General features: G+C 46.7%; 2 protein-coding genes across 6 annotated transcripts in view; one reads left to right on the top strand and one right to left on the bottom strand.

The window, feature by feature from the left end:
* The window catches only part of SESN1 (sestrin 1), a 73,554-nt gene extending 57,802 nt beyond the window's left edge, over window positions 1-15,752 (top strand). The window contains exons 1-11 of one of the 3 annotated variants that reach the window (XM_042816758.1): window positions 2,829-2,913; window positions 7,471-7,536; window positions 8,403-8,603; window positions 9,520-9,702; window positions 10,455-10,697; window positions 11,940-12,087; window positions 12,534-12,646; window positions 12,822-13,012; window positions 13,272-13,416; window positions 14,146-14,199; window positions 14,634-15,752. In XM_042816758.1, coding sequence (XP_042672692.1) covers window positions 2,881-2,913; window positions 7,471-7,536; window positions 8,403-8,603; window positions 9,520-9,702; window positions 10,455-10,697; window positions 11,940-12,087; window positions 12,534-12,646; window positions 12,822-13,012; window positions 13,272-13,416; window positions 14,146-14,199; window positions 14,634-14,720 — 1,464 coding nt within the window. In that variant the 5' untranslated portion in view covers window positions 2,829-2,880 and the 3' untranslated portion in view covers window positions 14,721-15,752. Of the gene's footprint in view, window positions 1-2,828; window positions 2,914-7,470; window positions 7,537-8,402; window positions 8,604-9,519; window positions 9,703-10,454; window positions 10,698-11,939; window positions 12,088-12,533; window positions 12,647-12,821; window positions 13,013-13,271; window positions 13,417-14,145; window positions 14,200-14,633 lie in introns of those variants that run through there. The other 2 variants (XM_042816741.1, XM_042816748.1) reach the window with 2 other exon arrangements.
* Window positions 15,753-17,199: 1,447 nt separating this feature from the next.
* The window catches only part of ARMC2 (armadillo repeat containing 2), a 65,109-nt gene continuing 57,481 nt past the window's right edge, over window positions 17,200-24,827 (bottom strand). For 2 of the 3 annotated variants that reach the window (XM_042827330.1, XM_042827339.1), the window contains exons 17-18: window positions 23,562-23,719; window positions 18,920-19,219 (exon numbers count right to left, since the gene is read on the bottom strand). In XM_042827330.1, coding sequence (XP_042683264.1) covers window positions 19,068-19,219; window positions 23,562-23,719 — 310 coding nt within the window. In that variant the 3' untranslated portion in view covers window positions 18,920-19,067. Of the gene's footprint in view, window positions 18,271-18,919; window positions 19,220-23,561; window positions 23,720-24,827 lie in introns of those variants that run through there. The other variant, XR_006170335.1, reaches the window with a different exon arrangement.

Genomic DNA, 24,827 nt, shown 5'->3' with positions numbered 1-24,827 from the left:
CAAGGCCGGGCTGAATATGGCTCTCAGGAGCCTGGTCTGGTGGTTGGTGACCCTGCGCATAACAGTGAGTTGAAACTCGATGATCATTGTGGTCCTTTTCAACCCAGGCCTTTCTATGATCTGTATTTTCATGTTTAAAAAAAAAATGTTGGTTTTTTTCCTTCATGAGCATTCCACTGGATCTCTGTATACTTGCATACATACGTGGTCAAACATACTGAAGAATGGCTCATGAGCTCAAGTTATGCAAACTGTCCATAGGTCTGTCCCATGTCCCCAGCTGCACGGGGTGCCACACTTGTCAGTCCCCAAGCAAGCCTTGTGCCAGTGCCCAGCTATATGCCTCCTGACACTGCCCAGGTCACGCAGGGTAGCCTTGAAAGGGAAGCCCTCTCAGTGTGCAGCTGCATAGCGATTTACAGATCAGCACGTGGCTTGGTTCTGTCCATTTCTTGATCTAGGAGACTTGCAATTTGGAAATAAATGTGCAAGCACTGTGAGGACGAAGCAGAGAAGGGTGCTGAGATGTTGCCGCAGGGACATACCTGGGCCTGAGCAGAGCTTGTGGACCCAGGGTCTATGGGTGAGCTTTTAAGAACACTCTTATTTGTTTGTGGCAGCTGCACGACTTCCTCTTCCCTTTGTGCATGCTTGTTCTGACATGTCCCTGCCCTCATCTATCCTGATGCAGAAAGCAAAGAACGTGGTAGAACTCTGCTGTAGAGTTGGCTGTTTGGTGGGAGAAAATGTCCCTGGGATGACAGTAGAGAAAAATCTGCATCTGTTGAGTCTCCTCTGTGTGTGTGAACAGGTTTCCTCATGAATGTCCAGGCAGGGCAGTCAGCCACTGTGGGGAAACAGAAAAGCACTTCAGACTGCTCAGTGCTGCCCTTTATTTTGTTCTTCCAAGGATGTTAACAAATTCACTGAAGGGCATAACACTTCATCTAACATCCAGGAAGGTTTCTTAGGGCCAGGCATCTTCTTGCATTTCAACTTTTCAGGTAATGACTTTGTTTTTCAACAGCTTTCCTGAGCCCAAGCCAGCCCTCTGTCTGTGTAGCAGGGGGAGCCCATTCTGTGTCTCTCTGTTATGTTTTGGCCAGGAGTGAGAAAGTAGCCTGTGGGAATTAAAACCATGCTCTTCATCCGTTTGTTTTATTAGCTCACCAAATGGAACCTTCCTTGCCAGTATCACATTCTTTTTTCCCATGCTTCTGCTGAGCATTTTATGAAGTGCAAGTAGCTATAAAGCACACTTCACTTCTGGAGAAACTGAGCAGTGTACTGCCGAGTCTGTGTGCATGGAGCTGTGACACTTGTATATCTCCAGGTAATTTAGCATAGCAGCAAAGCCTTCAGAAGCAGAACAGCCCTTTGCTCCACAGAGTAAACCTGCAGCTCAGACAGGTGGTGGTATTTGGGAAAGAAAAAAATCAAGAAAAAATGGCTTTGCTTGGAAGGGACCTCAAAGATCATCCAGCTGCCACCCCCCAGCTCAGCAGCCCAGGACCCCATCCAATCTGGCCTTGAGCACCTCCAGGAATGGGGCACCCACAGCTTCTCTGGGCAGCTGTGCCAGTGCCTCACCACCTTCTGAGTGAGGAATTTCTTCCTAACATATAACCCAAGTCTCCCCTCTTTCAGTTTAAATCCATTCCCCCTTGTCCTATCACTGTGTACCTGGGTAAAAAGTCAGTCCCCTTCCTGTTTGTAAATTCCTTTCAAGTACTGGAAGGCTGCAATGAGGCCTCCCTAGAGCAGATTTAACACTAAAACTGTGCAGAATCAGTGCTTTGAGCCACATTGGTGCTTTCAGTACCATCCTCAGTATTTTCTGTATTTGGTTGCAAGATCTGTCCACCTGTAGCCACCTGTGAAGCTTTTCAGCCTTCAATTTTATACTTTACAGAAGTGTAAAGTTCAGAATTGTGGAATTCCCCCACTTTGCTGCTGCACCACAGCTTGGGATTGGCTCTGTGGCAATGCCAATCACAGGAAGAAGCCTTTCTCCCCTAGATGTGTACTTTCAGGGGTACCCACCAAACCACTCCATCATTTTACTTTAATTCCAAATATGTGATAGAAAACGGTTTGGCAGAATTTGCCTCTACATCAAAGACAGCTTTGAGAGATTAAAAAATGCTGGGGTCTGCTTCAGAGACTCATCATAGAATCATAGAATGGCCTGGGTTGAAAAGGACCACAATGATCATCAAGTTTCAACCCCCCTGCTATGTGCAGGGTCGGCAACCACCAGACCAGGCTGCCCAGAGCCACATCCAGCCTGGCCTTGAATGCCTCCAGGGATGGGGCATCCACAGCCTCCTTGGGCAACCTGTCACCGCCCTGTGTGTGAATGGGTGTCACGGAGCCCCAGGCCTGCGAGGTAGGAGCCGGCAGCGCCGGGGGTCGACCAGAGGCACGGAGCGCTGCAAACAAAGGCTGAATGTTTTGCTGACGGCATTGCAAAACGTCTGTTTGCCCAGAGCTGCCGCGATCTCGGGATCGGGCTCCGGGCCAGATCTGTGCAGCAGCGTGCTCAGTCACACAGCTACCTGCAAAGCTGGGCCTCCTGCACCTTCGCCCTTTAAAAGCCATCGCGATGTCGGTGCGCGACAGGAGGCGGGGACCCCCTGCTAAACGAGGGAAGGAGCTGCGGTGGTCTAAGAAACGACGAGCAGCCCAGCCGCTGCCCGCACAGCGCCGGGGACTTTGAGGAGGCACGCGGGGCGGGTGCGGGGTCGTGTCGGCGGGGCGGGCCGGGGCGGGCCGGGGTTGCCCCGCCCGGCGAAGAGGGCGGCCCGGCTGCGGCGGGCGGTGCGGCAGAGCCGAGCGGGGCTGTGCGGAGCGCGGTGAGGCCCGGCCCGAGGAGCCGGCATGAGGGTGGGCAGGCCGGGCCCCCAGCAGCAGGTAGGGAGTGGGGAGGGGACGTGGCCTCGGGTTTCTCGAGATGAGCTTGTTGCAGGCGTAACTAGGCTGGGCGACACCGTCGTTTCGGGGAAGGAATAAACGCTTCTTCGAGCTCGGTTTGGGAAATCCTTCGTTTCCGCACGTCGGGGCTTTTATTTTACCATACTCCGAATGCTCCAACTGCTGCCGGCGCTGCCCCGTGCAGAGGCGCCTCGGAGCACCGGCTGCTCGGCTTCGGCATCGCGCGGCCGTGACCGCCTCGGTTAAACTTGCTTCCTTCTGCGCCTGGCACGTAGCGCCGGCTTCATAGGTGCTCGCGGCGGGGAGGTGGCGGACCTTCCTTCCGAGTCTGCCCTTTCGGCACCGGCGCCGGGCCGGAGGGTCGGTGCCGCGGTCTCTGGGGCCGTGTCCGTGCATGTGCGGGCATGTCTGCTGCCGGGGCGGGCACGGGGCGGGCGGCTGCACCGCTTTCTGCCGTCGTAGCGACCGCGATGCGCTCCGGGGATGTGGCCGCCGCTGATGCTTTGAGTGTAGGTAAATGAACAGAATAGGACAAACCAGCGGTTCTGTCTAGCCCCGTCTTTAGAAACGATGTAGGTGTTAAGGAATATTTTCTTCTCTCTTAGAAAGAGAAGTTACGGTCTTTAATCCATACTCTTTGTTTCCGGATCTGTTTATTTCCCAAAGCCACCCGTCTGTGAGGGGGGGAGCCGCCGGGACTGCCGTATTCGCGCGACCGAAAGTGCGGCTTTCAAGCCGAGCGCCTGTCAGCCCGGAGGTGATAAACGTAGAGGGAGATCGAAACAGCAGCTTATCCTTAGAAGTGAGGGAAACTCCAGGTCCGCGCCACTGCGACGGCTCGCGGAGGGGGCAGCGAGGGCTGAAGAGTGCCGCCTTCTGCCTGAAGGGCAGTGCCGGCTTGCGGAGCCTTGGAGATGATTCCCTGCTCCTTGGGGATGTCAGGGAGGTGCAGCGTCAGGTACTGGTTGCTGACTGTAGGTGAGGAGAGCGGGGTGACTCACAGTGTTGGTCCAGGGCAGCCTGAACGTCGTGTGTCCTGATGAGCACTGAACATTTGCACTTCGGTGGCCATCGTCACACCCCTCCAACCAAGTAGTTGGGTTTTGGGAGAGGTTTTGTGACAGAAGGAAGGGCCTCGGTTGCTGGGAGCCATAGATGGGGAAGGGGTGGGAGCTGAGATAGTGTTTTAGGCTTAGCTGTGGAGCAGCAGCTGTGCCCGTTCCAAGAGCCCAGCATCCCTGCTGTTTCAGGGTGAAATCTCTGACGTCAGGTGTCTGTTCAAACGTGACACTTCTTTTGGAGACGTTCGGAACCAAAGCTGATGATGTTCTGTTACCAACAGTGCTGAGGCACATTGTTCTTCAAGTATTAAATACACCCTTTAAGCATTTGCCATTCAGTTTTCCATCTCATGACTTTGACTTGCCTTAAATTTGTTAGCAGTGCTGTCCCTGACAAGATACTTCAAAAATTTCCCTGAAAATGGGCTCAATTCACAGTCTTAAAGATACAGAAAAGCTGTAAGTAAAGGGGATGCCCCTGGATAAGTTGCCTTCTGAGCACAAGTGTGCACACTGTGCAGAGTTCTGGCATTGCGGAGTTGGATGTAAGAAGTGAGCCAGATAGGTGAGAGAGAAGGGAAGCATGGTGAGTAAGAGGGAAGCATGGTGCAGTTTGCAGACTTGTCTCGTTACTTCTCCATCTCCCCTCAGAAGTGCTGTGTCTTGGTGTGAATTTGCATAGAACACACATCCTCTGGCTGAGAAGTCTCTGAGCAGGCACAGTCTGCTAGTTAGGAAGTCATCCTGCAGCTCAAGAGAGCTTGGCTCGAGCCATCGGGCTCCCTGTAGCAGCCTCACTCAAACACCTTGCCTTTCTGTTTCTATTTTTTTTTGTTTTCTAAATAGGAGATCATTCACGTGCCTTATCTCACAGAAATGTTGCATGAATAAAATAGGTGAGATGCACAGATATGGCAGTGATGATTGATGTGGAGATTCAGAAATGTCAAGCATCCAGCGTACGTGGTTCCTGTGGAAGTACAAACAGTAGCAATACAGAGATGTGAATTGCATCACATAAGCTGCCAGGGGTGGCTTTTCTCTGATTTCTGAGGTGATCTCTTCTGGCCTCACAGCATTTTTACAGCCAAAGTTTCACTTCCCTCCAGAGGTGCCACTTTGGTGTGCAACCAGATGGCCCAGAACAACATCAAAGCCGCTTACGCTTTTGAAATAAGCAGAATAGTGGTTGATTGCTCAGCCTTACTTGGTTGGGTGCTTTTGGGGTTGCATCTTCATGGGAAGATTTGGGTGCTGCACCCTGCGTTGGCCACAGTGTGCCTGGGAAGGGGGGGCTGGGAATGGTGCTCCTTGGGATGAACATGTTTAGAAGAGCAGCTGTGAAGTGTGGGAATGCAGTATAACTAAGGGGAGAGCCTCTAGGAGCGCTCAGAGTTACTGCCGTGCTGCTGCTATTGTATGGAGATGCTGGGATGCTCGGAGCACTTGGAGGTGCCTGGTGTTTCACAAGTGTGGGAAGAGCATGGCTAAATGCTGATTCTGCATGTGAAAGTAGTGGAAAATGGTTTCTGAAAGGTCTGCTGTAGGAAGAGGTTGCCCAAGGAGGTTGTGGATGCCCCATTCCTGGAGGCATTCAAGGCCAGGCTGGATGTGGCTCTGGGCAGCCTGGTCTGGTGGTTGGTGACCCTGCACATAGCAGGGGGTTGAAACTTGATCATTGTGGTCCTTTTCAACCCAGGCCATTCTATGATTCTATGACTGACTGTTTTCAGAAGACTTCTAATGGGCAACATCTTGTACACCCTATGGCTGTGGCAGCAAAATGCCCTGTATCAGGAGGTATAGTTCTGCTCTCAGCACTCAAGGAAGAAAGATTTTTCACCCCTGTTTTGCTGGTTGGAAACTGAGGCAGTGAGCTGTGCAGCATTCACATATCCTTTGCTACATCCCTTCCAGAACGGAAGTGTGGATCAGCGCTTCCTGAGAGCTGAGCTGGTGCCAGGATCTGTGGACCAGAGGGAAAGCAAGACGGCTTCCTCAGCACCCCCAGAAAGCACAGTGTCATCCTGTGGAGGTTGGGGGGGTGCTTTCAATTCAACCTTCCTGATGGAGCTGTCACATGCAGCGTAATCGTTGTAGTTTGGCCTCTTCTCTGGGACAGAAGAGGAGCAAAATGCAGTTGTCAGGAATCAAATTTCAAGGTATTCCTTTTGGAGTGCTGAAGCTGGCAGATGCTGCAGCCCACCTGCTCAATGGCAGCATGTGCACAGATGTCTCCTTCAAGTCCGCATGTGAGATATCCCTGATTTGCTGGTACCATAGCAGCTGGGAGAAGGAGCTGTACCATTCTGCAAAGAGGACATTCTAAATGCCATTCCACAGGGACAAGTGGCCTTGCCAGCAGCTTAGTAAAAGCAGTTTGTAAATGTCAGGACCCTGAGGAGGAAAACTTCTTCACAGGCCTCGCAGTCCCATGGAAAGGTGAAGAGGTTGCAGTAGGAGCTGCTTGTTGTCTCCATTTATCCCAGTGGGACTGGAGAAGTGAGGGCACCTGGCTGGGGGACACTGCAGTCCAATAGGCTTTGGCAGCTCTGACGTGGATATGCACTGGTGTTTGTGAGCTTTTGGAAGATTAAAAACTTAGGGGAAAGTTCAGGGGACAGTAACTGATTAATAACATCTCTGCTCGTGCAAATAGAAACCTCAGCTAAAGAGAGAAAAAATGCAACAGTGAGTGAGACTGGGATTGCTTGTTTCTAATAGCCTTTATCTATGTGGGGAAAATGCAGCAAAGCTTGAAGCTGGATGTGGCAGGCAGCTTTTGGGGGCTCTGTTTGCACGAAGCCTGGAAGAACTGTGGGTGCTCTGCTGTGCCCAGAGTGCCCCAGTGCCACACGTGGGTCCAGCCCCAGCTGGGAGCAGGATGGGGCCACGGCAGCATGCAGGGAACAACCCCTTCCTCTGCTAGCAGCCACTTATCACAAAAAGAAAGCTGATGGAAACACAGATCGGGTACTTTTGGCAGTTTAGGACCTGTTTGAGGTTGGGGAAAAAGCGATCTGACGAGGGTTACAGCTGTTTGGTTTCCTGGCAGATGCACAGCACCGCACTCGTTCTGTATCAGTGGCACAACCGCACAGCGGCCGGCTGTGTACTGAACAGCTTGTCCTGGACACCCTGCCAAAAATGCTCTGTGCAACTTTGCTGTGAACCAGGTTGGAGCATGTGTGCATATGTATATTTGTGTATGTTTTCTGCAGCTGACAGGGCCTTTGTTGTTGCACTTCTCTGTTGCCGGAGTGGGACTGTGCACTGTAAACAAGTGCGCTACTTATAAAGCACTTGGAGGAAAATAATCAGCATTTGTACAAGCGGTACCAGAAAAAGTTCCCATGGCAGAGGACCCAAAGTACCCAAATAAGCTCTGCTCTGAATGACATATTCCTCTTTCTTGCAACCACAGCTAAAAGCTGTTTATAACCGAATGCTGAGATGGTGTGTTTTTCTTTTCTAGGAACTCGGCATAAGAATTCCTAGACCACTGGGACACGGACCAAGCAGATTCATCCCAGAGAAGGAGGTGCGGTGGTGTTTTCAAGTACACAGTGAACTTTATGCTTTTAAGGAACACTTTTTTAGTAGGAACCCACACTTGGTTTCAGGACAGCTGCTGAACTGCAGAACATTTTCACTTGTGTTCACATTCAGTCCTGGTGAGATTTTGGCCACGGTTCTGATATGCAAAAGCAGTGAGCCCTGGAATGGTTACAAAACATCCTGTTCTGCTGTCTAGCAGTAGAGAAACCCAATACTGTTCTGGGGAGGAGTGTCTGTTTCCTTGTGAATGTCTGGATGCAGTTTCCTACTGGTCCACGAGGTACCTGCCCCTCTGCTCCGGGGTCATTTTTTCTGGAGCTGCCACTGCCATTCCGTCTGTCAGACTTCAGAGTGCTGTGGCTGAGCATTTCTGGTGCTTCTCATCAGCTGGTAGGAGGATTTGGAGCAGAGGAAAAGTCGGTGATATGCCTGTGGTTTTCTGGGAATTCTTGAGCCTTAAACTTCAGTCAGTTCTCCCTCGTTGTCCTAGCTAGCTTCTTGTTTCCTTCTTTTCTCCTCTCAGTGAAATTTTTTCTTCTCAGCAAGCTTGCTATTTTTGTAGAAAGCTCAGATGAATTTGGGGCATTTGGGAAAGTGACGGTGAGGGTTAGAAATGAGAAGTGAGTTTTGCACTAGAGAAAGCAAAAAAGGCAAAAGTCTCCCTTTGCTGGTGGTATGAATATTTGGGATTTTGTGTGCCCGGCTGTATGCGTGCTGATTTAATGCTATTAACAGCTGTCTCATGTCATTCCTTTCACTGGGGCTCTGGGTGCTGTGGCAGTACATTTGTTTAGTGTTTTCCTGGCGCTCCTGAGACAACACTGCTAATTGCTCTTTCTGTTAAATCAGACCGTTCAAGTGGGAAGCGAAGACGCCATGATGCACACGCTGTTCGCGGACTCTTTCGCTACGCTGGGCCGATTGGACAACGTTACCTTGGTGATGGTTTTCCACCCACAGTATCTGGAAAGCTTTCTGAAAACTCAGCACTATCTGCTGCAGATGGACGGCCCGCTCCCTCTTCATTACCGGCACTACATCGGGATAATGGTACGCCGGAGCACAAGAGGCCGCTGGGGCAGTTATCTCTCATCTCTTTTACTAGCAGTTCTTACTGTGTTTTGCACTTGCTAGTTGCTGAGGCATTTCGGTAGAAGCTGAGGGGAAGAACAGAGTAGGTTTGTTCCTGTTTGCTGTATAAATTGTTTTGTAAGACCGGTACTTGATGTTCTTGATGTTCAGAGCTTCAGTGCGAATGCAAGGAAGCAAAAAAATGTTGTAAAAATATAAACAGTTGCTTATTTTTGGTTTCCTTAGTATCTCAGAAACTGGTTTTCAAGACAGCTTTTTTGTGTGCATGGTCCATCAAATGCACCTCCCTCTGACATCGTGGTCCCATCCTCTGTTTACGAATCTGTTCTGAGAAAGTTATCTGCCCAAAGTGATTGAATTTTTCATTTCCAGTCTGACAGCACAGTGGCCTTCAGCTGCTGAAATTACATTAAAGATTTGGGCTGCAGCTTAATTTGAGGGGAAGAGCATTACTGTTTGAAAAGATGACACTTTGCTGCAAAGCTACCCTTTAGTTGTTCTTGCTGTATGTGCTTTTAAACCTGCTTTTGTTCTAGCTGGCAAAGATTCATCTAGAAGCACTGTTGTTTCCTCCACTCTGGAGCCCACTGTGCAGTATGGCAGTGCAGTGAGTCTGTGCTTGTACTTCTCCCTGGGTGTTGGCATGTTGCACCTGTGGCCAGCATCATTAGAGTGTATACAAATGAGGAATATTTATACTGGGAGAACAATCCTCAAAACAGGCAGATGTCCCTCCTTTTTTCTTTTTTTAACTCAATCTTTGAACATTGCAAGTCTTATTCTTGAGTATTTGGAGGAAATGATGACTTACAGTAGTTGTTGTAAGTGCAAACTTACTATGTTTTCTGTATCAGAATCATGTTTTCCCTTCCAGGCTGCAGCCAGACATCAGTGCTCTTACCTTGTTAACCTCCATGTGAATGACTTCCTGCATGTTGGTGGAGACCCCAAATGGTTGAACGGTCTGGAAAACGCACCGCAAAAACTGCAGAATTTGGGAGAACTGAACAAAATGTTGGCTCACCGACCCTGGCTCATCACCAAGGAGCACATCGAGGTAAATTTTTCAGCAAGTAATGCGAATGTATGCTTGTTTTTCAGCCAGACAGGGTGAGGGGTGTTCTGTCCTGACAGTGGCTGCTAGAGCAGCTTTCCTTCTCTGCCCTTCCCTTTCCCCCTAACACAGAGGAGGCAGGTGCTGGTGCTTGCTGAGTGCTGCATGCCAGGTGCAGAGCAGGGGCATGACAGCAGGCTGGGGGTAGGATGTACGCTCTGCCAGGAGGCCCCAAACCTCCCACACTTTCCTGCCTGAAGGGGAAGTAGGGGTTTGAAGCTTCTTACCAAATGTAGAGCATTCCACCTACAAGGACGAGACGGAGGGAGGCCAGCCCTGGTGCTAGGCTTTAACACTGCTGGTTTGCCAGGAGTTGCCAGGATTTTCCAAGTCTCCAAGGACCAGCAGAAGAAATATGCAATTCTTGTGGTTGCCTTTTCATTAGAGGTGTGAGATTTCAACACAATTTGGCCTGGCTTTGGTGCAAACCATATGGTGCTAAATAGAAACTGCAGTGGTTTCAGTAGCTGTTTGGGGGCTGGAGAGGGGAGAGAAGTCATCTGAGTGTGGCTTAACACCAGGTCACTTGCAGCTGGGACACAGCATGCTAGCAGCAGCAGAGAGTTAGGAAGCAACTGTGGATATAGGAAAAATAATTCTAGCGGGCAAAGAAATATGTTGATAAATTGCATGAAGGTGGAGTCACCTGAACCTTTTTTTAAAGTTCGTGCTTTTGTCTTGCGTTATTTTTAAAGCAACTTTTGAAGACAGAAGAGAACAGCTGGTCCCTGGCAGAGCTGATCCACGCCGTCGTTCTGCTGACACACTACCACTCCCTTGCTTCCTTCACGTTTGGCTGCGGAATCAGCCCAGAGATCGACTGCGAAGGCGGTCACACCTTCAGGCCACCTTCTGTCAGCAACTACTGCTTGTGTGATATCACAAATGGCTACCACGGGGTGGATGACATTCATGCCAGCCCAGCTGCAAGTATTCCGGTAAGTGTCTGTCTGAACAAACAATCTCTTTCAGTGGCAGTAGTTTCTTTGTGAACCAAACACACCGAGGATGCCTTTCTGTTCAGTGGGAGTGGGATGGCTTAGCCTAATCTAGATGAAGAGCAACCAGTTGAAAAGAGACATTTAGGAGGTGCTGAAATGACGCTATGGGAAGCCACCGAAGGAAGAGACAGAGATACAATCTCTGTTGTCTGCTCTTTGTGTCTCATCTGTTCGCCTAACTGAATGACTGCTGCTGACCTCAGCTAGACTGCAATGCACAGCCTGAGCAGCCATGACCAGAAGTGCTTTTTTTTTTCCACGTGCACAGTGGAAAGTTGGCTCTTCCTTCGAGTGCAGCGTTGGATGCCTTGAGGTGTTTGTGATGCATCACACACCAGATCTTTCACCATTTTCTGACCCTGTATCTAAAACAGGGCTTCCTGCCTGCGGCATTGTGCTCACTGATGTGTGCTTGCTTCCAGTTGGTGAGAAGCATGATGTGAGTGCACTGATAACATATTTTCAGCATGGGTTCCTTGCGGGGTGAGACTTGACTGTAATCGTGCAGATGGCATTCAGATTTTGTCTGATGAGCTTGCTGGTTTTCTGAAGGAGCAAGTTGACTGCAAAAGGCAAAGAGGAAATGGGGAAAACAGTATGAATTGAAGATAGCTTCATCTTGCTCTTTACAGGTGGATTTTTACAGAATCAGATATTGAATTAATGGTATAATGTGGTGGTGACAAAACAACTCTTGTGAAATAAGATTATGTCCTGCCTTTGAGACTTCATTGCATATGCATTTACACTCACTCTAACTGTTCTTTTCAATGTTTTCTTCAATATGTGAGCAGGGGAGGAGAAAAAGTAACAGTTGGGCAGAAAATTGTGGTTACTTCCTCTATCGGAATTTCTGTTACAGCCCCTCGTTTTTCAGTTGTTAGACATTTAGATTAAGTAAGAGAAATTATTTCAATTTTAGTACAACCGCCTGTTTCAAAAAGCTGTGACTCTTAAAATCTACCAAAAATACCAGGGATCTGACAGAAAAGGTGATGACTAAATGTGAACTCTTAAGTCAATACAGATTTCTCTCAAGAGCTGGTTTCCTAGAGAAATCAGTATTTAGAGATGTAAATGAAGGACACAACTGCTTAAATTTTCTGGCTTGATGATTTCTGCCATACTTGTCAGTTTTTGTTACACAAAGAAATGAAATGTTTGTGTCTCTTTTTCAAGACTACAGAGTCTGTCTGTGAAGTTGAAGCTCTTATGGAGAAAATGAAGCAACTGCAGGAGTGCAGAGATGAAGAGGAAGCCAGCCAGGAGGAGATGGCTACACGTTTTGAAAGAGAGAAGAGAGAAAGCATGTTTGTGTGTTCTTCAGGTAGTGCAGATGTAGTGTGTATACATGTTTTTAGTGTTCCAAATTGCTTGAAGACGTACATACCATTGCAGAGGGAAAAAAGCTGTTAGATGTCACAAACACTGCACCATTACATTGAAGGGATTGAGATTGGGAGCACCTGGTTTTGTTTTGTGAATGCTTTAGAAAAACAAAAAACAAAGTAGTGCCAGGTTTGATGATATGTACACAAAAGAAGGGAGAAAAAGAGGCTTGTCTGTAAGAAAGAATCTGGATGTTTTTCAAGGAGCTTCCTCTAAGGAAGCATGGGTGCAGTCATACTAAGCCGTACCAAAGATTTTTAATCTGGGTAGTCTGGTGAAACTGTATTAATGTTAAAAACCACAAAAACTGCCATTTTTCTGTAATAGTTCCAGTTGTGGTTTGTTGTTAGTGAAATTGTGTGGAATTCTGTTTGAAATTAACAGAAGATGAAGAATCGGCACCAACAAGAGATGTGTCTCGTCACTTTGAGGACACCAGCTATGGTTACAAGGACTTCTCCAGACACGGGATGCACGTGCCCACCTTCCGAGCTCAGGTAAGCAGGATGGAGCTGCTCGCAGGACGCTTCAAGTGCTCTCTGCTTGGTGTGCCACACACCACACCCAGAAATCGCTGTGCTGCACTTTACTGCCCCTGGGTGAGAAGGCGAGCAAGTGAACAAAAGCACCAGACCTTCACAAGTTCACGTCTGCATTTGTTCTTATTCTAAGGATTACTCTTGGGAAGACCACGGCTATTCCTTGGTTAATCGTCTTTACCCAGATGTGGGACAGCTACTTGATGAGAAGTTTCACATTGCTTATAATCTGACTTACAACACAATGGCCATGCACAAAGATGTGGATACCTCAATGCTAAGACGAGCTATTTGGAACTATATTCATTGTATGTTTGGAATAAGGTCAGTTTTATTCCTTTCTTTTACATATGTCAGATGTCCTACCACTGGCTTTTTTTTGTTTTGTTTTTCACTGAAGCAGAACTCTTATTAAGCAAATACGTGCATGTTTGGCTGCTTTTTTGGTTTTTGTTTTCTTTTTAAACTTTGAATAGTGGTACAAATTATACAACAGTTGATTTTTCTCATAGGAAGCTACAAAAGAGTGTAAGTGAAATAACTGCTTCTTGAAAATGAAAGTGTTTCTTTCAATTCCGAACAGATACGATGATTATGACTATGGTGAAATTAATCAGTTGTTGGACCGCAGCTTTAAAGTTTATATCAAGACTGTGGTTTGCACTCCTGAAAAGACCACAAAAAGAATGTATGATAGCTTCTGGAGGCAGTTTGAACACTCTGAGAAGGTACAGTTTGTGTGCGTTCCGAAGGGCAGGGGTGGGAGATCTGTTAGCCTTGCTAGCAGCACACATACCCAGCCAGCATGTGGCTAACGCTGGTACTGGGCTTCTGCTTACATTCAGGAAATAGCACTCCCCAGACTGAAATAATTTTCATGCTGAATGTTTGCTAGATAATAGTTTAACTCCTTGTGAAAACAGTTGAGATACCCAGTTGTAATAAGGGTACTATAAATGATGATGTAAGGGTGGAAGGAAAATAGTTCATATGTTGGTTTTTGGTTTTTTTGTTAGACTTACAAGCTTTCAAGCACATAAACCCTTCTTTAAAGCCTATACTTTGCATCTCCGTGCCCAAACCCAAAGCCTGTAAATGTACGTGTGCCTGCGGGCACTCGGCAGCTGTTCCCACCATCCTTGTGGAAGCAATGCCAGGGAAGCCAGGCACAGCCACTACAGCCGGAACAGCCAGCCAAACATTTCTCATCCCCCCCCACCACATGGTTCTTCATCTCCCCTCCACAGAAGCACAGGGCTTACACTGAGAGATGGGCTGGGCAACCCAACTTGTTGCCTCTGGTAGCAGCCAGGAGCCGCTCCCTCAGCAGAGGCAATAGTTGTACGGCATGTTAAGATTTCCCACCCATGCTTCACTGCTGCTTCCCCACTCCCTCATTGTCCGGGCGATAATTACCTGTGTGTAATTAGCTGTGTGTTTCTCTCTCTGACCCACAGGGGCAAACGACCTTACCACCTCTTCCTTTGCTAACAACCCCCTCCGCTCCACAGGTACCAACCACCCTTTTGCCTTCAACTAATTAACTAAATCAAGCTAAACTTCCACAGTCGTTTCCAAGCTGCACGTAGTCAGCTACTGCTGAAGGGCTTCTGTGCTTGAAAGCTTGTCTGGTTTTTTCCCAGCTAAAGCAGTTGGCCTGCTACAGGTTACCCAGCTCTTCTTACCACCCTGGCCCTACTTGAACGCCCCCGTGCTCTGCTGCTGCGTTGTGCTGCAGCAGTGGAGCACCTCTTAAATCTTTCCTCCTGCGGCAAGCTTTACTGATAGAACTAATTTAGTTTTCTGGGTAGCTGAAGCACGCAAAGCTCTCCCCCACTGCTAAGGCAAAAGCTAATCTGAAAACCACAGCCCCACAGGCTTCCTCTTACTGAAGTACGTTTCTGTGAGCACTGTGCTGAAGAGTGACTCCTTTTCCTTTTGAAAGGTCCATGTAAATTTGCTTCTGGTAGAAGCTCGGATGCAAGCCGAACTACTTTATGCTCTGAGAGCTATTACTCGCTATATGACCTGATGTCTCCGGCTGCCTGTCGACGCTGGAATGTTGTGCAGCTGCAGTATGGCAGAGGAAGATACGAAGCCTCAGGACCAATGGTAGCTATAAATTAAGATGCCCGTTGTGCCATAACTCCCTTAGTTTCAGCTCTTTCCACGTTTGGAACGTCACCGCTGCCAAGGGGCAGTGAACGCTTGGCGGTTGAAAAGACGGGGCTGTGCCGAAGTGCTGCCCCATGGGGGCGGTTTGGCTTCAGCCAGCACGGGGCGCTCTATGGACTTGTGGCAATATCGCAAACCACAGCTATGTAGATCTTGTCAGGCAAACGCAACAGGAGTTGGAGCGTGAAAAGAAGTGGGACTTGGTAACATTTACTTTCCCTACGAGAATAATTTTAGAAAATCTTGATGCTGCTATTTGTGCTGGTGGAGCAAACAGAGAGGCTGTTCCAGCTGAGCTCAAAGTGAAAGCGAGCACTGCTATTGTCTGAGCCTTTATTGTGCGTGGTTTCCAAAAAGCCTTGTTATTTAGATTTATTTTTAATCAGAACTAAACCTCCTCTGTCCACACTGATGATTTGAAAGATAGCAGTCAATTTTCTCAAATAGTATAGCCTTAAAATGCTGTAGGACATTCGTTCGGCGTTATTTGGTGAGCTCCAAAGTGCAATGGAAAGAAGAGGACGTGGTCTGTAGAGCTCTGTACAGATCTGACCACATCTGGTGTCACTCAGCCCCTCGTCTGGCTTCTTCAGGGTGAGCTGCTCCCTGCTCAGGGGCTGTGATAAGGGATGGGAATGTTGTTCGAGGCTGCCAAACAGTCCTACTGCATTACATGCCCAACGCTGGTCTTACTGATTTTTTTGCAGTTGCTTAAATAACTAGGCTAAAAACCATCTATTTTTAGTAAATCAAAACATGATTAAAATGCTGACATTTAATATACAGTGGTTTTGGAGAACACATGAATACTTTTGTATGAGTGTGAATTGCTTTTTGAATATGTCAGTATTATTGGTATTTTTTAAATAAAGATAACAACTTTTTCCTCCTGGTGTTTTTCTGTGGTTTAAGTTTGCATTTCTGCTCTTACTGGTTTACACGCTCGCTCTGTTAAAGACAGGTTTTAAATGCTTGAAGCAGTAACTGAGCAAAGGTACTGAAAGTACCGTGACTTTTCCAACAGGAGGGAGGTAAAGTGTAGAAAATGAAGTTCTTCACTATACTGGGAAGGCCTGTCATCAATCTGCCCCCTATCCTCCCTCATTCTTTCCCTTAGTTCTCTACCTGCTATTCAGGCTTGTTCTGCTGTACGGGGTTTTCTTTTTCCTCACAGGTTTATCTTATAGCTGGACAGTGTGTCTAAAAGGACACTGGGAGAGAGGGTTTCAAAGGCCTCACTGAAAGACACAGAGTTGTGACAAACCGCTTTGGATGCACTCCTGCAGCTGGCTGTGATGGGGTTCAAGTAACCTCACGTGTCAAAACTTACAATAGTAGGGCAGCAAATAAATGGATGTACCCAGTCCCACCAGTAGAACTGAGCTAGCTCAAACTGGTTTTTGCTGCTGCAGGACACTGACAACAGTTTTAGGCTTGTAGTCCAAGAAGCTAAAACATTTTAAATGATCTAGGGGAGAAAGATTAATAAACTGTCAAAAATCGTGACTAACAGGAAGCATCTGTTATTTCCTCTTAACTAAAAATACAGGATTTCTGATGTTCCAAAAACAGTGCAAAACTTTCCTGTCTAAAAAATCACAAAACCAAGCTAAGCCTAAAGACGTACAAAAAAAAAAAACACCAACAAAAAGTGTCTTCCCACTTTGGAAATTGATTTTCTGCAGCATCTGTTGCTCCTGGTGCTCATTTGTCAGCTCAGAGGTAGACATATAGTCTTCCACAAAGCCTCACCTGTCCATTTCCAGCATGAAATCTCCAGCCACAAGCTGGCATATGCAGGCACCCTCTTCCTTTTCAAAGAGCAAACTGTGTCTGCAAAGGGCTTCTTCCTGCCACATTTTCAAACAGTGCTCACAGCCAATCCTAACTACACACAGAGCTGCTTACCAGAGAGTAAGGGTCTGAAAACATTTAGGCTTTCCCATGAATGGTGTTGAGGAATCTGAGGTCCTAAGAACAAGAGGAGCAAGACTGTTAAGAGCAGCGTCATCTTTATACACATGAAAATGGTGAAGGTGCCAGTGACAGTCACACTCCAGGAAAGTGGCAGTTGGCTCCTACTGCACGGAGCAGAAGCTGTGTGTGATGCTGGGGGTGAGGAAGAAGCTGCGACACCTCTGCAAACACTAATGTGAGTGGCTGCTGCAGGCTGTCAGCCCTGAGCAGCTCCTGCAGAGCCTCAGCCCGTGGCCACACAGTGCAGCAGCTTCTGTGCATGCAGAAACAACACCTCAGTGCTCCCCAACCATCGTGGGCAAGTAGTGGCGGCAACTCAACTCACTCCAGAAGATGTAGGCGAGGGAACCTGTCCAAAAGGCCACGTTGCTGTGGCCTTCCTCCCAGGACAGTGTGAACACACCCAGCCTGTGCTAGCAGGAGGGGTGGGAGCTAATGGCTGGCTGCTGCATGGGCCCACATGAGGCACTAGTAAAATAACAAACCCAGCATTTTCTATCTCCACCCATAGGAATGTGACAGACCCATCTGCCCATGGGCAATTCACAGTCCTCCCCAGCAGCCCCTGGCTTTACATCTTCACAGTTTCAGACAAAACTTTGCACGTGCGCATGAGAACATACTCTCCCAAGGCAGAAAAAATAACAACAGTGCAAGAGGCTATGTGCTTGGTCTCTAAATAGAAGTGGCTCCTCACATCATGAAAGAACTCCTGCATTGAGGTTTGTCATAAACACAAACACATGCTAAAAGATGCCATAGGAATACAGCAGAAATTCAGCATTTTGGAGCTCGCTATTATTATTATTAAGAGTTTTGCTCAGAAAAAGAGCCAGACTTGTGAGGCTCCACAGGTTCTCTGAGGCCTCAGCTGTCCTCTGCCCTCCTTAGCATTCCTATGCGTGTGTCTTCCTAAGACTGTCACAGGACAAACTCTTAACACAGGGACAGAGGTAACACCCATGGGCTGTCCCAGCTTCTCCCCCCAGTTTGGGACATCCTGTTCTGCTGTGCTACAGGACACCCTACACTGCTGTTTACAGTTCAGTTGCTTGAACTACTGCAATAACTTGCATTTACTGAAATAACTTAACATTTTCTTTGAACTCCTTTTAATTGCCTACATTTCTACCATCACAAGGACTTGAGCAAGAAGTCTTTTTCCGTCTGCCTTCTGACAGACACACTGAGGATTTCTCAGTTCTGATAGAGCTTCTGACAGGACTTAGCCACGAGGTCTGTTTGCTGCATCCCCACCCTGCACCACGCAGCATGGTGTTCTCCTGCCTTCTGCCTTGATGCGAATGCCAAGAACAAACGCCTCCAGTGCTCTCTTACCCATTGTGCCTTCATTCATATGCCTGAAAATCACATCCACTCTTGGCCAAGGAGCAAACGGGGCATTGAAGCTGTTTATCTCTCAACTTTAGCTAAAATTAAAATGGCAAAAGAAAGAACAATAAGGAATAGATCAAAGATAAGAACAGATCTTTCTGAATTCAGCAGAACTGCTGTCAGAGCCAAACCGTACTAAGCTCTATTCTGTAGACTGCTGCAATGGAGGCGACCACACAGCCAGTGAACAGGCCAAGAGCCTAATAAGCCTCATAAGGAATGTGAACTATGTAAGGGGCTGCCCTGGTTTTGCCCCATGCATGGAGATGTGAGCCCATGGCATAAGGTAAAGAAAGATGTGAGACATGGCATCAGGTAAAGAAAGGGGGATCGCAGAAGAGCAACTTTCCTCTGACTGTGAGAGCCTTCAGTGTGAAGAGTGAATCCCATGATATAACACTCCAGTATGCCCACCCTAGCACTTGGGTTATTCTGTTGCAGAATTTCATATAGAGTAAAAGTGCATCCAAGTCTTTGGGTAACAGATTGCTTCTAACAAGCAATATTCCTTTATGGGACACAGGATCCAGGTATCCACTGATAACTCCCCTTTTAAAATGAGAGATTCAGCAAATAGTTTTCTTTCTTTTTGCCAGCCAAGAAAAATCTTACTGAATGGGTGCTTGAGAAACTCAAATATATTCTAAAATGTAATTACAATGCAAAAATTTCAGGCAAGCCCCATAAAAAGATAGTATCCCTTATATAAATACTAAGCTTTACCAGCTTTCTAAACATTAACTTCCTGTGCTGTCCAATACACTTACCAATGGCAACATACATTGCATAAGTATATCTGTACAATCCACAAATAACAAAAGCCCCAAACAGATTAAAATGCAGTAATGATCGCAGTGGAAACAGAGGAGCGATGGCTCTGAATTCTGCCCAGAAGTTTTTCTGCCACAGGTTTGAACTCTGTTTCCCAGTATAGTTTGTGGTGGTCCCCTCTGTCAAGGCTGTAGCCCAACGCAAGCTCTTCATCTGTAACCAAGGAAAACATCATCAGTTTTGAACTCACCCAATGATGTATTTTATGACCACAGCACATACAACTTAGCAGCTGTCTATGTTCACAGCTTCAAACCAATTCTACACTTAAGAAAAAATGAAGCGTCACTTTCTGAAGGACGTAGCTTTACTTGGAAATAAAGGATGTTGAAGTCAGAAAAATGGCAAAAAGCACATAGCAGGTTATAATCTTCTCTCAACACCACAGCTCAGCTGTGGCTCTGAGCCCAAGCATTTGTTGTGACTATCAGCCTGGAAACTACATCAGTTTTAGCAGTACCCAAAGCAATTTTGCTAATGCCAGTAATCCTATTCATTTAACTATGGCTTTTTTTTTTTTTTTTTTTTTTTCCTGCAGCACAAATTTCTTTGCCAATCTAGTTTTTGAAGACTTTATCAAGCTATACCCATTACTGTACTTAAAGCATTTGAACCACACCAGTCAATATATTACTGATGGCCTCCCTTACTCACAAACTGCATAAATAAAATAATTGGGCAGTCTTAACGGAGACAAGTGATGTTAGGAATGAAAGGAAGACATCATCCAGTGTTCTTCCCCCTCTGTTTTACCTGCATGTAACAAAGTAACAAATCCTTACAGGAAAAAAGAAGCAAGTCTGCAGCCAGTAGAATACACCTACAACAGGAATCTACAAACACAACTGATAACACTGAACAAACGTTTCCATCCAGGAGTTCAGCATAACTTAACAGAAAGGATATCTGACAGCACTTAGGCCACAAACGGGCCAAAATGAAGATGTAATCCTCCAACTAACGGGCAGCATGATTAATCTTGATCCGAGATGGTGAAAGCAGCAGATTCACAATCTCTTAAACCTAAGCAGAGCTTACTGCACTCTCACAGCAGTAAAAGACAGCTCGGAGCTGGAGAGAAACTTTGGTTACTCACACTGAGTTAACACTTTAATAGCAACTATTCATGTGTAAAAGAAAGGCTGCTGGTGCAGAGCAGATACCCTGAGTTGCAACAGCTGTAAGAAACTGTGTTACTCGTGCATGGGGACGGCTCCATTTCACAGGAAGTTACCAGTAACAGCAAACAATATTACATTTCCAAGCCACTACGGTGTTTCTCAATGATCAAAATTAAGACCTGCTGACTGTGAAGGAGATGTTAGTCTAACATGGCATTCTACACAGAAGGAAAATGCCACTTAAGACAACGTAAAAAAAGAAAGAGGAAAAAAACCCCTCATTATTTCAAGAAGGAAAACATCACATCTCTGCAAGAAGAAGCCCTGTAATAAGAGATAAAATCCAGCCTAAGGCATCCGATCTGTATCTGGTGGAACCATGAGATGATTTAAGTTGGACAGGCTCTCTGGAGGACACCTGGGCCAAGCCATGCCCAGACCAGAGCACCTTAGATCCATTGTTCTGGTCTAGCTACTGCTGAGTTTGGAGAATCTCCAGGAATGGAATCTCCACAGTCTTTATGAGCAACCTGTTCCTCTGCTTGGCTCCTGACAGAGTAGATTTTTTTTTATTTTTTAACTAATATTTAATTGGAATTGTTCTTACTGCAGCTTGTGCCCACTGGCTCCTGCCTTACTAATGGCCCGTTAGCCCAGCGTATGCAAAATGAATCTCTGCAGACCAGCAGTGAGAGATCCTGAGGAGAAAAATAGGGGATTATGGTTCTTCTCTTCAGGCAGAATTGCCTTGCCTACTCCTGAAATGACCTCCTACCCAGAAGCTGACTGCGTCTTTATAGGTCTAAAATGTGGAATCAGTGATACCAGCCCAGAGCAAAAAGGGGCAGAATCATTCCAAAGCTGAAGTGTTAAAACAAAACAGTAAATTTCTCACAATAGAACATGAGTAATGCTGGGGGATCAGTGAGGGCCAATGTCCCACATGCAAGCTGTGCATCTTCAGATAATAGAAGTTTCCCACGACCCTCCTCAAAACAAGCAAATTTGGATACTGGTCAAAACAGCATATGAGCTGGCTGCACGCCCAGGAACAGGACATGCACACTGGGTCCACATGCCACAGGGAAAGCTGAAAAATAGTGTACTGCCTCTGGTCTGCAAGGGTTCCCCATCCCTGCAGCTCCATCAGGACAGGGGCTGGGAGCACTGGACTTGTAAAAATTCACAGGTACTACGACTCCAAAATAAGCTCCTGGAATTGAAAGGGGAGGTACAAGTGAGCAGAAGAAATGTCTGTAACAAGAGAGAGAGAAAGGAGGCTTCACTGAATGATCACACAGAAGGATGTTCTCAGGATGGAGACTCATTTCCATTGCTAATCCTGAGGGAGTGGGGCAAGGTGGAGCCACTGCACAGGGCCAGGAAACGCCAATTGCAAGGAGCTCTGAGCCCAAAGAGTGACACAAGATTCGAGAGCAGCTGAGAAAAGCAAATGACAGCGTTATTGGAAAGCAGTGCCACGGCAGCTCAGCCTGCTGGGAATAGGCAGGGAGAAAAGAGAAGTGATATCTTTGCTTCACTTTCTTGGTCCTCACATCTTTTCATGCTATTTCCACTCCCCTTTGGCTCATTCCAATCTCCTGTCATCTTGTTCCAGGTATGGAAAAGAGAAATACAGAGGAGGAGGTCAAGCACAGCAGGTGAACAGAGGTATCTGCTTTGCCATGCAGTACTTGTTCAGCTTCCTGAGGGTGTGCCAATGCTGAAGTACAGTCCACTGCCTGTCAGAAGCTGCCTCCTGCTTCCTGAATGATAGAATCAGAGTGATGACAGTTCAAGGCTGTTACTGGACACAATGGGAGGAGGAAGATGTAGGACAATAGTAACCAGAAGCTATTGCTAAAAATTTGTTAAGATATTAACACACAGAGGAACCAGATCCAGTGAGCTGCTTTTTTTTTTCCCTAAAGTTACTCTTCTGACTACAGCTTGCAGGAAGACCAGCCTTCTGATTTACTTCTCACCTATTTGTAATTAATTGCTGCTACATTCTGTAACTGGAATGGTGATTGTACATGAGCGTCCAGACTCTGAAAGCTGTACTATTTAATGAGAGTTCCAACTGCTACACAGCCTGACTCTGCAGTCAAATTTATTGCTGGAATAAGCAACGTTAAATGTAGAGGAAGAAATATTTCAGAATTATCCAAAACAAAGATACTTTCATTGCTGCATGCCAGAAAATTTAAGTATGATCATGGCTGTAAAGTTTCCAGTTCCATTGCAGTACATTAAATAGAGCACAACGACATCGTCAGGATGTTGTCCTTGCACTTCAGGAGATCCTGGTGAGAAAAGCAAGGCAGTAAGGAACCCCTGTCATACAGTTCTGCCTCTGAAGGGACAGCCACATTCCCCAGACAGCCCAGCATGTGCCATGCAGCAGCACCAAACTGCTTCTGTAAAGAGCTGCAATTACTCTTTCACTCTTTGGGCTCCATCAAAAGAGGGGTGGCCAGCAGGAAGGTGATTGTCCCCCTCTACTCTGCTCTTGTGAGGCCCCATCTGGAATACTGCATCCAAGCATGGAGCCCCCAGTGCAAAAAAGGACAGGGAGCTGCTGGAGAGGGTCCAGAGGAGGGCCATGAAGATGATCTTCATAGGTAAAGACAGGCTGAGGGAGATGGGCTTGTTCAGCCTGGAGAAAAGGTTGCAGGGTGACCTCATTGCAGGCTTTCAGTATCTAAAGGGAGCCTACAAACAGGAGGGGAATCAACTCTTTGAAAGGGTTGGTAACTGCAGGACAAGGGGAAATGGTTTGAAGTTGAGGGAGGGGAGATTTAGGTTGGATGTCAGGGGGAAATTATTCTTTACAGAGGGAATGGTGAGGTACTGGAACAGGCTGCCCAGAGAGGTGGTGGATGTCCCTAGAGGTGTTCAAGACCAGACTGGATGGGGCCCTGGGCAGTCTGGTCTAGCATTAAATGGGGAGGTTGGTGGCCCTGCATGTGGCAAGGGGGTTGCAGCTTCATGATCCTTGAGGACCCTTCCAACCCTGGCCATTCTGTGATTCTGTGATACCTTTGAGGCCAGAAGGGCTCATATCCAGAGAAAAGCATGTTTTGTGCTGACAGTTGGCTCAAGCAGGCCAAAGAGCAGCTGGTGAAAAGCACGAGTGGCATGCTGATTAGACAGGCTAAAGAGGGGAGTAGCAGTGGCCAACTCCATTTTGGCAATCTGCAAAATCTCAGGAAGTGTGCTGTGTGTCAATAAACCACTGTGTTCCTGGACAGTCTATACTGGCCAACCCACTTACAGATCCATGACAGACTTCCCATCCAAACAATACCATTTTGATTTTGCTCCTTCTAATTCACTTATTACGGAAAATACATCAACAATGTGAATCTCACCTAAGAGTGATGTGAGCAGCATCAGCAACGTGTCAGTATCTTCTCCAAAACACAAGGCTGCACTTGTGATGTTTTCACTGTAGTTCCAGAGGGTTTTGCATATCAAACAAGCCAGCTGCAAGTCTGCTGGCCCAAAGTCTCGTAAGCAGTCAACTAACCTGTCAGTAACAAACACAAACAGTGTTTTTGCTCCATATGGTTTTCTCTAGAGTCCTTTAAGATCTAGGCAGTCTAGAAGTGTGTGCAGATTCTATGAGGGATTGCAGACAAATTCTACATTAATGAACTCCTGATGCTACTCTCTTCTTTTTCACTTAATCTATACCCCAAGGATGCAAACGAGCCTTTTGCTTGTATGTAAGTGCATATGCCTACCTGAATCTGACCACATCACATAAGTTGTTAATCCAATTGAAATATTTCAATCTTACATGTCACAAATACAATCACATGAAAGATGCTCAATTCCAACAGATTTCATAGCAATATGTGACCATTCCAGATGCGTAGCTACCACTACAGCCAAGGCTGCAATGCAAACCAGCCTTACCAGGCACCAAGAATCCACCTGGGAAGATGATGTGAAAGCAGAAAAATCTTCTGTCAATGCTTACAGTTTATTATACATCAGAGGATCTAACCTGAAGACATCCGAAGTAATTGTTTCCATGGCTCACAGATTTACCTCTTAGATTCAGTGAAGTCTGACTGTTTTGCAGATCTCATCCCTTCTTGTATTTTCTTAGCCTGCCCAATAGACTCCTCTCAGAAATGCCAGTTTTATTAAGGACCATTAGGTTCTTGGCCTTTCTTCTAGTCCCACCTCCTCACAGATAACAAATGCAGGCTAGATCATACAGGACACTGAAATAAAGCTATAACTTTTCTGCTTCCACCAGTTTACACACAGTACATGTCCAGAGTTCCCATTTCCAAACAGCATTGTTCACAAGTCCTAGGGCAGCAGAAGTAAATGCTTTTTTTCACCTGCTGTCCCTAGGGAGCTCTCTAACATTAATCCTTCATTGATGTTCTCCTCCTCAACCTTATGACACTCTCTTTCTCTCACTTCCCTGTTTCACTGTGAGCTTTATAATCTAGTGATGAGGAAAGGAACTACAGGGTATCTAGCACTTTCAAATGTGGCTGAAAACACCAGGAACTGAAAAGCAACTAAAATGAGGTTTGCAGAAAACTGGCAGCATCTGATAAAAACCCAAAAGATCATGCTCTAACTTTTTTTTTTTTTTTTTTTTTTTTTTTTTT

The sequence above is a fragment of the Centrocercus urophasianus genome, unplaced genomic scaffold (genome assembly GCF_019232065.1).
Source record: "Centrocercus urophasianus isolate 14NV4802_14NV808 unplaced genomic scaffold, USGS_Curo_1.0 seq_10, whole genome shotgun sequence".
Taxonomy (NCBI): domain Eukaryota; kingdom Metazoa; phylum Chordata; class Aves; order Galliformes; family Phasianidae; genus Centrocercus; species Centrocercus urophasianus.
The sequence above is the reverse complement of the archived record's forward strand: the minus strand, read 5'-3'. Positions and strand labels throughout refer to the sequence as shown.